This window comes from Danio rerio, chromosome 2 (genome assembly GCF_049306965.1).
Source record: "Danio rerio strain Tuebingen ecotype United States chromosome 2, GRCz12tu, whole genome shotgun sequence".
Classification (NCBI taxonomy): domain Eukaryota; kingdom Metazoa; phylum Chordata; class Actinopteri; order Cypriniformes; family Danionidae; genus Danio; species Danio rerio.
Genome location: NC_133177.1, coordinates 46,057,501 through 46,070,145, shown reverse-complemented (window position 1 = coordinate 46,070,145; position 12,645 = coordinate 46,057,501). Strand labels below are relative to the sequence as shown.

At 33.8% G+C, this 12,645-nt stretch overlaps 1 protein-coding gene across 24 annotated transcripts in view; it reads right to left on the bottom strand.

Annotated features, from left to right (window-relative positions):
* The window catches only part of efr3a (EFR3 homolog A (S. cerevisiae)), a 100,403-nt gene that overhangs the window by 16,233 nt on the left and 71,525 nt on the right, over positions 1-12,645 (bottom strand). For 16 of the 24 annotated variants that reach the window (XR_012385858.1, XR_012385866.1, XR_012385867.1 and 13 more), the window contains 8 exon segments: positions 10,366-10,533; positions 10,165-10,279; positions 7,402-7,453; positions 4,256-4,428; positions 1,628-1,703; positions 1,223-1,384; positions 1,005-1,136; positions 859-926 (listed from right to left, as the gene is read on the bottom strand). Coding sequence is in view for 15 of the 24 variants with exons in the window: in XM_073913699.1 (XP_073769800.1) it covers positions 859-926; positions 1,005-1,136; positions 1,223-1,384; positions 1,628-1,703; positions 4,256-4,428; positions 7,402-7,453; positions 10,165-10,279; positions 10,366-10,533 (946 nt within the window). In the remaining 9 variants the exon portion in view is untranslated. 24 annotated transcript variants of the gene reach the window in all.

Genomic DNA, 12,645 nt, shown 5'->3' with positions numbered 1-12,645 from the left:
TCATTGTCTTGCTGAAATGTCCACTCTGGTTTCATCTTCATCATCCTGCTAATGTAGATGTTAAAGTTAAGCAGCGAATATTTATTTACATCGATGAAGGGCAGAGGATTGCTGAAGAACTACTGAGAGATTTCAGCTGCTGTCTGGGCTTTCACTTTCTACACCTCCCTTTCTTCATGTCTTCAATACTTCTTCATGGGTCATTTCATTTTATTATGCATAACTTAATTTGTAAACTAATTAGTTTTGCATATATGCATATATGGATTTCTTTTTCTGTTACCAATATCTGGGGAAAATTTCAAGTCAACCGCACCTTTAGAAATATGTTTTCTGAGAAAACTGATGATGTGTTCAATACTTATATTCCCTGCTGTATATTAGCCATGTTGAGTTAATATCACACAAGAATATTTGTGAATATTTTCCAGAATAGGTTGGTTAAGGTTTACCCTAACAGAGAGATAACTGGTTAAAACTCACATCCCTGTAGTTCTAAAGTTACATGACTTCCTTTCTTCTGTTAAACACACAAAAAAAGATATCCTAAAGAATGTTGGAAATAAATCAGTCATTGGCTTTCATGGTATTACTGAAAAATACTATGGAAGCCAATAGCTTTTTTTTCCAACACACCAGCCTATTTGTTAATATTAGACCTAATATTGCATCTAATGGCTGAAATTACCAACAAACGGAATAAACAGTGAAATTTAGAAGCAGAACAACTGAAATAGTATTTAACTCTGATCCTTTTTTATTCACACTTTTGGAAAAACCCTAACATATCCTTTGATAAATAGTATAGTATAGTATAGTATAGAATAGTATAGACCTTATTCACAAAGCAATACTCACACACACTTTTCCCTGAAGATGTGTTCCGGCAGGAGATACGGAGCATCCAAACTTCTCAGCTCAATCACCTGACAGGAAGACAAGAGGTTACAGTGATTCGCAAGTGCATATATGTGTTATAGCCAGAAACTTGTCTCCTCATCTACCTTGCTGACATGTTGGCAAAAAGGAGGATTTGCGATCATCTGACTGAGGAAGTTGAGGTATGCGGCGACCAACGCCATGATGCCACAACGAATAAACATGGGCATATTCTCCTCATTGACCAAGGCCATATCCTTCAGCCAATCAGAAGACAGGGATTAGCATAACCAATTACACTTAATTGATTTTGGTAAGTTGCTTCAGGTTTCTGGTTTAATACCTGCAGGGCGATGGACAGACGCATCAGGTCAATCACCACCTCCTCATTGGCCAGTTCAATGGTGATGAGAGCCAGCGCTGTGAAGAGCAGTTCAAAGTTCTTCTGCAGATTATCTTCCTCCTTACAGCCCAGATAAATGTGCCTGTATAACTGCTGTCCATGCTGGAAGAACAGAAAGAGAGCAGTTTAAAGAGAAAACCAAGTGATCTAAAGGAGTTTGAAAAAGTTGTCATTATGCATTGTAGCAAACAGATTTTTAGGCCAAAAGCAGCAAAGAACATAAAGTGATAAAAACTGTTTTAAACAATGAAGTTCATCATTCTTTTTGTTTTAAACAACATTATATGCAGGTATAAACACGTTTAACAAGTTTAAGGTCTGATGTTCTGCATGTGAGTCATGTACCTTTTTCATGAAGACCACATCTTCTTTGCAGATTTTTTCTCTCTTGAACTTCAGAGCTGCTACGTTAGGAATAATCCTGCAGACACACAAGGCTTAGTAAGAAAGGCAGATGCATCTCAGAACACACACTTTTTTTATTTATTTTTTATTAGCTTTTGCATACTCATTTATTAGGTGTAAAAACTTTAGATTCTTATTCATTTACAGTAAACTAATTTTGTTCTAATTTGTGATTGCTGTACAGTGCGTTTTGACTTATTGAAGTTTGATCTTGTCCTTATGTACTTTCATTATATTGAAAAGAGTGACCATATTCTAAAAATAAAACCTTTCAGTTTAAAGAACAATGGTCATACTCGGAGCACTGAAACAACACGAGCACACCAATGATACATTCATGCTTTGTTGGGCTATTCCTTTTAAGCATACTGCTTCTTTTTATTACAAAGAAACTTAACAATAGACTAATTAGTACTTAGTAGGTTTTAAAGTTTGTGTACATGATTTTGAGTTGAAAAGCAGGTTTCTTAAATTTTAAGATTTTTTAAAATGCTTCATAATACAGAAGAAGCTGAAATCTGAAAACTGAAATCAATAAGAACCTGATATATTTAATTATACAGTGCTCAGCATATATAAATATATCTTTTAAAATAATATTTTTATTAGAAAGCTTTACATGATTATATTTGTGCATATACATTAGAATAGTCAGTACTGAAGACAAATTTCGAGCTTATCCAACAAAATAATTTACGATAATGGTCCATAAACTAGTACACCCAAATTTATGTTACATAAAAATATTAAATACAAAATAAAAATAAGGAAAAATCAAGAGAAGCAAAAAAATGGAAAAAATTTGTTTTGTAGGTTGTGTTTTTTTTTGCAATATTTTTCTTGAATTTACTTGTATTATCTTTTAATTTCTAAATATGTTTGGTGACTAAAACATTGTTTTAATAAATATATGCGTTTAATAAATCTGTTTTGCTTAAAGGCACCAAAATACATTGCCTATATCAACTGAGAAATGTAAAAAATATATAAATTTTTATTAATAAATATTAATATTAACGCCTCAAAATGGGGTGTACTCAATTATGCTGAGCACTGTAAAATGTTTTAAGATATTTATATAACTAAACAACCAGTATATAATTGAAATCAAAAGGAGCCCTCCTGTGAAATATTATTTTTAAAAATATTTTATTTTTGTATTAAAATATTATATTATTTATTTTATTTTTAAATGAAAATATTTTACATAATTTTTTAAATAATTAAAGTGTTATGCATATTTATACAAAGAAACATAGTAATAGGACAATATATTATTAGCAGGTTTTGGAGTTTGAGCATATGATTTTGAGTTTAACTTTAAACAGGTTAAAGATTTATTAAAATGCTTCATAATAGAGAAACTACAACTGAAATCAATAAGGACCTGATAAATTTAATAATAAAATGTTTAAGATATTTATGTAACTAAAAAAAACATATATAGTTGAAATCAAAAATATTAGCCTTCCTGTAAAATTTTTATAATTTTACAAATATTTATTTTATATTAAAATATTATATTGTTTATTATTTTATTTTTATATTAAAATAGAAAATACTTTATACTATATTTTTTTAAATAATTAAAGTATTTAGCATATGTATACAAAGAAATATAATAATTAAACTATTTGTTATTATCAGGTTTTGGAGTTTGAGCGTATGATTTTGAGTTGAACTTTGAACAGCTTAAAGATTTCTTAAAATGGTTCATAACACAGAAACTACAACTAAAATCAATAAGGACCTGATATATTTAATATTAAAATGTGTTAAGATGCATTCACTCATTTTCTTGTCGGCTTAGTCTATTTATTAATCCGGGGTCACCACAGCGGAATGACCCGCCAACTTATCCAGCACATTTTTACGGAGCGGATGCCCTTCCAGCCACAACCCATCTCTGGGAAACATCCACACACTCATTTATAGACACACTTATACACTATGGACAATTTAGCCTACCCAATTCACCTGTACCACATGTCTCTGGACTGTGGGGGAAACCGGAGCACCTGAAGGAAACCCACGCAAACGCAGGGAGAACATGCAAACTCCACACAGAAACGCCAACTGAGCCGAGCCGAGGTTCGAACCAGAAACCTTTTTGCTGTGAGGCGAAAGCACTACAGTGTCACTGCGTCGCCATGTGTTAAGATATTTATGTTAATTAATTAATCTAAATAATCAGCCTTCCTGTCAGATTATTTTAAAAAAACATATATAAAAGAAAATATTTACCAAGTGCTGTTTAACTGAGAGAATTGAATAGATTTTTTTTCAACACATTTTTAAACCTAATTGTATCAATAACAAATTCCACAGGAGGACTAATAATTTTACCTTTAACTGGATAATAAAAACACTAATAATTGGACACCAGGAATCAGTCAAGTTTCACAAAAATGGCACAGAACAGAATGAAACGACCGACAACCTGAACGCATTCACAGCATTAAATGATCAATGTTTAGTTATTTAATTATTGGCAGGTGTTAGCACATTCATTTTTAACAGCCCTGGTCTTCACACATTCACTATAGGGTGTTAAGTGCAGATTCACACCGGATCCCTCGGAGTTTGGCTCTGTTGTCATGACGATCGATGATGTTGTGGAGAATCTCCAAGACGAGTTGCCGGAGTTCACTGTCTTCCATCAGAGAGATGGAGCAAAGCGGCTCCAAAAACGCTGCGGGGAGGCCAGCGCCCATCGTTTTACACTTAAACCCTGAAGTAACCTACACACAGATAGAAAGAATCCATCAGACATGACCAGCACCATTATTATATATAGTGCATTTTCCCATTATGAACTCTAGAAATATCGTGGAACTTATAAAATTGTCCAGCAGTGGGAGATGGAGAGCAAAATCTGTTGACATCCAAAATAATAATGGTAAGTCTCAACCTGTGGACCCTGTTGCTGGGCAACACTGCCTGAAAAGTTGCCCAGTCTGAAACCATCCATAAACCAGAATTCTGACAAAATTGGACATCGCACACACACACACACACACAAAAAGAAGAAGAAAAAGGACACAAAGCACCACAGGCATCTGTAATCTGATGTTATGATCTGTGCAGTCTGCTGTCGAGGAACCTTCAGAAACTCCCTTTAGGAGAGTGTGGAAGGTTTTACTAACAAGCTCACAGACTGAATGCGAGTCTGATGTCTTAACTAGTCAAGACTAAAGGTTCGGATGTGATAGCTGTTACTTTTATGAAACACTTAAGACCAAAAGCCGTCTTATTTTAGTAGTGGAGATTGTGAAATGATTTTCAAATCAAGCTTTGCATCACATGGCAAATTTGTGAGACCAACTGAAATTAAAATGAGCAATTTTTTTGCTCTTGCACGTAATTCCATAATCTGCATGGTTCCTAGTGATACATTCATGCCACAATATGACACTGATAATGAAGCTGAAGTCACAATGCAATGTTATTGCAATGTTTTAAGCCAAAATAAAGAGGATTTTTTTATCATTATCATAATTAGGTCAAGTTCAAGGTCAAGAAGATCAAGTTTCCTTTATTACTGTAATTCAAAACATTAAAGGAGATGTACTGCAGAAAGAAATTGCATTGTATTGGTGCTCAGTAGGGCTGTGTGATTAATCGAAATCAAATCACAATCACGTTTTAAAACGTTGCGATATCGCAAGAGGCTGCGATATGAAATATATATTATTTAACTTCCCCTGCTCAGAGCAAATGAATGACAGCCATCTGTGTGTAGCAGTCTAACTAGCCAATTGAGTGAGCACACTTTCATTCTGCCCAATCAGAATTGCACAACCGAACTATGCGGTTGTATACAGTTGAAGTCAGAATTATTTGCCCCCTTTGAATTTTTTTCTTATTTGAATATTTCACAAATTATGTTTAACAGAGCATGGAAATTTTCACAGTGTGTCTGATAATATTTTTTTCTTCAGGAGAAAGTCTTATTTGTTTTATTTAAAAGCAGTTTTAAATTAAAAAAAAAAACATTTTAGGGACAAAATTTTTAGCTCCTTTAAGCTATATATTTTTCGACTGTACAGAACAAACCATCGTTACAATAACTTGCCTAATTACCCTAACCTGCCTAGGTAGCCTAATTAACCTAGTTAAGCCTTTAAAAGTCACTTTAAGCTGTATAGAAGTGTCTTGAAAAATATCTAGAAAAATATTATTTACTGTCATCATGGCAAAGAAAACATAAATCAGTAATTTGAAATGAGTTACTAAAACTATTATGTTTAGAAATGTGTTAAAGAAATCTCTCCGCTAAACAGGGGGGAATAAACAGGGCGCTAATAACTCAGGGGGGCTAATAATTCTGATTCTCTCTCTCTCTCTATATATATATATATATTGCTATTTTTAGACCAGCCCTACACTAATTTTCATGTTTTGCGCTAAGTTGTTCAAATAGCAAATCCATTTGCGCCACTTTGTGAACTCATGGGTGTGCCTGTCTAAAAAGAAGGTGTGTTAAGGTGCATTATTGGCCATATTGAATAACTGAAATAGATCGGGCCTTTGACCAACTAAAAGCTGGTCTACAGTCGAGTTAGTTATGTGCCTATGCACGTTCAAATGCTTAATGCACACACAGGATGTACAGCAATACAGACATATATCTGAATTAAAAATTAAAGGAATAAAATAATCACAAAAATTATTATTTTCTACGCAGATATAAAAACCACTGCCTCCATGCCTTCTTCACCTGTTTTTTTTTTCAGTTTATTAATGACAATTTGCAACTGTATAATATTATTATTAGTAGTATTATTTATTAGATGCATATTTATATTTGTTTAAATAAAAACAAGTTTATATATGTCCACCTGTCTGGTTTTGGAGCATCGCTGTATGAGGCATAAGAATAGGACATGTTTGGATATATTATTTTTTTGACCACACTTCGTTATTGTTCTTCTCTTAACAAACGAAGTTAAAGATGTAGGCATGCCCTTAATGCTTTTGCGCCATGCACTTTAGACTTTGTGCATAGATCTTTAAAATAGAGCCCATTAAGTTTATACATTGCCTCTGTGATTTATTAGCTTGTGCCTGTATAAAAAATATTTATATTTTGACATTTATGAAGTCACAAAACATTATTTATTTAGGTTTTTATAGTATTTTTTGAAGGGACATAGTAAAAAAAATTGTACAATTGAATGTTAGTTAGAGCTAGATATTGGTGAGACTGCTCAATGTATTCTTTTATGACACCTTTTTTGGATCTTTTTAAGAATAAACTTTAAATATTTAGAAGAATTTAGGAGAACAGATGTAAATCTCAGGTTTCGTTCAAAATAATGTACATTTTTGTGTGTTATACCTTGTAAATACAAATAAGCTGACTCTTGAAAAATAAAATATGGTTTACACTCCTAATGGACTCCTATTAAAATGACTCAATTTCGTCAGCAAAAATGAGCAAAGCACTGGTAAATGTGTCCACAACATTGGCTTTCTTTAATCATTACTGCCTTACGCACACACACTTTCCAAAGCACATGTATCCGTACACACACAGACACACAAACACACTGACACACACAGAAACACACAGAAACACACACAGAAACACACAGAAACACACAGAAACACACAGAAACACACACACACACACACACACACACACACACACACACACACACACACACACACACACACACACAGATAGTCTAAATGAAATAAAACAGCATTACCATAATAAGAGAACTGAGCAGCATCGCCTGGATTCTCTTAGTGCCCTGATGCCTGAGAAATGAAGACAAAAATCCAAGACTTAAGAAACATTATCATTATCAATGTCAGACACAGTTACAATGCTTAAAATTTGTCATTGACTGGTATATCACTAATTTATAAATTTGTAACATATAAATGTATAAAGGAGTGTACATAAATCTATTATTTGTTAGTGTGATAAACAATGTATACACTATTATACTCTAAAACAGGGGTTCTCAAACTCTCTTCATGAGATCCAGTGTCCTGCAAATTTTAGCTCCAACTTTCCTCAAAATACCTGAAAGGATGTTTCTAGAAAGCCTAGTAAGGACTTGATTAGCTAGTCCAATGTGTCTGATTGGGTTTGAAGCTAAAATCTGCAGGTCAGATATTGAGAATGCCTACTATAAAATATTAGTAGCCAGCGACAATAAAAATGACATTTGACTGCTCTCCTTAAAACAAATATGTGAACTAAAGAAGATGACAAATATTAATACTGATTATTTAAATCGATTGATATTGTGGTATACGCAGCCTTAAAAACATGTCTTAAATATGTAATACTAAAACAGGTAGAAGTATGATGGAAGTGGAAGGTCCTGCAGGAGATTCAGCAAATAATGAACTAAAAAAGAGGATCATTTTCATAACAATGACTATTATAATCCAGCAAGTGATAGAGCACAAATTAGGATGCAAACAAGCAAAGTCTAACATAGTCAGGTGCCGATAACCTACTAACAATCAGGGTGTAAGTTAAAGGTCCAATAAAGTGCTTTGAAATGTGCATTTTTTATTCAATGTTTGACGTAATCTTAACCGAAACACGAAGAGAGGGTGGGACATTGTGTAGCTCCTCCCCTTTTTATAAAACAGCCAATAGAATTTGCTTCATCACCACTCTGCTAGAGAGAGAGGATGAGTTCAAGCGCATCAAATGTGAAGCACCTTAAAGTGGGCAGGGCATGTCAGATACTAGAGAGCCTTTGATTCGTCAAGATTTGATGAGAAACTCTAGTATGAGGTGAAAAAAAAAAAAAAAATACAAGCTTTAAATAATTATATCAGTTTTATATCTTCTAAATGCAAATTTTGTAATTGCTTTGGAGCACACTAGCTTATAGATATCATAAAAACAAACAATAATAATATTGACATCTAAAATACTTTCATTTATTTCATGGGACCTTTAAAGGGACAGTTCACCCATAAATGACATTTCTGTCATCATTTACTCACCCTTGGCTTGTTCTAAACCTGTTTGTTGAACACAAAAGAAGATAAATAATGTTTGAAACAAGTAGCTGTTAGCTATGTTTCCATCTAAAGATGCAAATTAAATTTTTGCACAAAACTGGAATATCGCATAAAAGACGTGCGAATAAAGCAGCGTTTCCATACAATTAGTCAAAGAGAACAAAACTGCGTCTTCCTGATTAACTGCCGCCAAATATCAACCGTAAAACAGAATTTACTGCGGTAGGAGAAGCTGCGTGAATCTTTTCTATATTTTGTAAATGACCTCAAAAGATGATGCCGACATACAATGAATGCGTAATGGCTTTTGAAGGCGTGAGACCTGGGGCACAGACGCTCTTGACGCTCTTCTGAGGGTAATCAATAATATAATAACACTAATACTGAAATGTTTAAGGCATTTTAGAATGACCAAAACAACATTTTAGATGTTTTACAACGTGCTCAGCCTGCTGGATTGTCCACTCACTGATATTTCTACCATCACATGATCTCTCATAACAAAATCACGACTTTTTAATGCGCGTTCTGGAATTTGTTTGGTTAAAGTGTTACCATCATAGTTTATGTGCATCTTATCGGATAAAAAGTTTATCCTACTCAGTTATGCGCATACATTTTTATGCGCATTATCAAAATTAATGTGCATCTTGGTGTTTCCATCAACTGTTTTTCATGTGCATATAAAAATGAGCATCAAAATAGGCGGATAGAAACATAGTTACCCAGGATTTTTATTTAACTATGGAACTCAACGAGTCCATACTATGGAAGTCAATAGTTTCCAACATTTTTCAAAATATCTTCCTATATGTTCAACAGAAAGAAAATTGTTTCGGATAAGTGAAAGGACAGTAAAAAGTAAGTAAATATGAATTTTTTGCATGAACTATGCCATGAAGACATGCTTTTTTGACCATAATGTATGGTTCAAATGCCAATGAAAACAGCAAATCTTAAAAAAAAATTGTCTTGCACGATTCATTTAAATCTCTCCTTCCATAAATTTTGCATTTGAAAGTGAACTACTAATGTACAGTATATGAAATATGCCAGGCGCAAAATTAACTGTGTGTCCTTTTCAGCTCTAATGACTCACTATGTGCCTTTAGTACATCCTGACAGAACTGTTATAATGCCAAAACAGGGTTTGTGCTTACTGTTAGTAATACTTGTCCTAAATCTTTCACAGTTATTCAAGTAAACAGGAATGCAATAAGATGATGACTGAAAAATTGTGTACAAATTAAAACAACTAAATATAAATACTTACATTTCACAGATCTGAAAAAGCAATGTTTTTGTCACCTGATTTGTTTATCCTACAAGTTTGCACTCCATAGAGATGTGCTTTTGACATCTCTGATTACAAGTCATTTGCATGTTGCAAACGTGTCAGTTTAACACACGCAATCAGCAGTGTTAATCAGGCATTTAGTAAACTTTCTCCAAATCAACACGTACACACACAGACCTACCCAATCTTGACCGTGTCCAGCGTGTGGCATGGCGTCCCGTAAACTGGTACTTTTCCCATAATGAACATCATCACTTCTGCTCTCTGGTAATCAGGAAGATTTCCTCCAAAAAAACCTAAACATGAAACAATTAGAGCAAAATCGCTTTAGTGTTTGAGCCTCATTAAACGTCAGATTTAAGTGTGCATGTGAAGCTGTCACCGATGGTTTGGATGATGGCATTCTGGACGATGCGTTCCTCGCTTTCTTTAGTGCGGACGGAGGAGAGGCTGCTGGTGGAGTTCCTGCGGGACCCGTCGCCCAGCTCAAAATCCACACTCATCCGCAGATGCTTCAGCAGGGTGTTGAACACCTCAAGCACCGTGGGACCTGAAAGCACGCACACAGCACAAAGTCATTATGCAGATTTATGCAGATTATTCTTACTAAATCTGCAAAAAAAGATGCTCAAAGTCACAGGTTCTGCCTCTAGGACTAATCAATAAGGACTATATGAGATTAAAGGGTCAGATCAGCCTGAAATTTTAAATCTGTCATCATTTATTCACCTTCAAACTTTTATTTATTGAAGGAACACAAATGAATATATGTTTAATTCAGTCTAAGAGGTTTCAGTCCCTCCATTAAATGTCTATTCACTTTTAAAAAGTAAGGAGACACTTTAGTGTAATTACCAACTCTCATTGTTAATCAGTGGCTGTTATTATGATATTGGCTGTTTATTTGTACTTAAAATCCATGTGGACAGGAAGTTGCTGAGACTTTTATGTCAGTGTGTTGACTTCTAACCAATGTTGGAAAGAGTACTGAAAAATTTACTTAAACTTTAGTAAAAGTACCATTACTTGCCTAAAAATGTAGTTTAAGTAGAGTAAAAGTATCTGTTGTAAATATACTCAAAGTATGAGTAAAAAGTAGACATTTCTAAAGTACTCAAAAGTAGTGAGTAGTGAGTATTACGCTATAAAAAGCTGATGCGTTTACATGTAATTTACATGTGTGTAAACGTAACATTCTGTAGTGCATTTAGCTATTGCCCAGCAGGCACACAACGTGAGAAAAATATGCTGTCTTTATTCAGTGTCTGCGGTCAGATAAAATGTCCAGCTGTTTTTAGTGTCACATGGTTTAACTGACCTCATAGTTTTCCATGAGAACCACTGCTGTAAAATTGGGTTAAACTGCTTGATTCATATAATTACATTTTTTTCATTCAATAAATAGGGTCAGAGTTTTGGATCCATAGACTTTCAATGTGTTCCAGAGATGAGCAGGTTTATAATGACACAAGGGTGATTAAATAATGTCAGAATTTCTTTTTTAGGTGTTCTAACCATTTATAAAATCAAATAAAAAAATCATACAACAGATCGCGATGACTAGTAGACGCAGGAACTAAAGAGCACTGCTAGAGGGCGCTGCAGGTACTCTACACAGAACAGCAAACCCACAAAACCTTCAGTCAGTCATCTAAATAAATACACATCCTTAATGAATCAAAACACCATCAATACTTAATGCAGTGCACTAGTTGACTATACTGCACTGTGCATCCAAGTTAGAGACTGCTGAAGGTTTCGGTTGGGCGACTGTGGGTTTCTTAACATACCCAACCACAGATTGGGTGGTGAAGAGACGGAACTGAGAAACGTGTAAGCATTGTTTTGATTATGAGCAATATGACCTGCGAAAGAAAAAAGATTTCAGGATGGAAAGGGGAGTGAAGTTAGTGAGTAATGAACTTCAGGAGAGATAATGAAATGAGAAAAGTTAGTGCGAGCGGTAGTTTGTTATTTTTGGCAACTGTTTGTAGCTTTAGAGACTGGCAGGCAAGCAATAACAAGAAAAGAATAAAAAAAAAGCCAATAGGAGAAAAAAATAGGAGAAAATAATCACAAATATATATAGTTAAAGGCAGAATTATTAGCCCCCCTTTGAATTTTGTTTTCTTTTTTAAATATTTCCCAAATTATGTTTAACAGAGCAATGAAATGTTTACAGTATGTCTGATAATATTTTTTTCTTCTAGAGAAAGTCTTTTTGTTTTATTTCTGCTAGAATAAAAGCAGCTTTTAATTAAAAAAAAACATTTTAAGGTAATAATTATTAGCCCCTTTAAGCTTTTTTTTTTTTGATTGTCTACAGAACAAACCATCGTTCTACAATAACTTACCTAATTACCCTAACCTGCCTAGTTACCCTAATTAACCTAGTTAAGCCTTTAAATGTCACTTTAAGCTGTATAGAAGTGCCTTGAAAAATATCTAGTCATGTTTAGAAATGTGTTAAAAAAATCTTCTCTCCGTTAAACAGAAATTGGGGAAAAAATAAACGGGGGAACTAAGAATTCTGACTTCAACTGTATACTTTTACTGAATAAGAGACATCAACTTATTTATATATTTTTTATTACATCAATTAATTTAGTATATCATATTATTTTTATTACATATCAATCCATCTAGTATGTGAGATTGGATT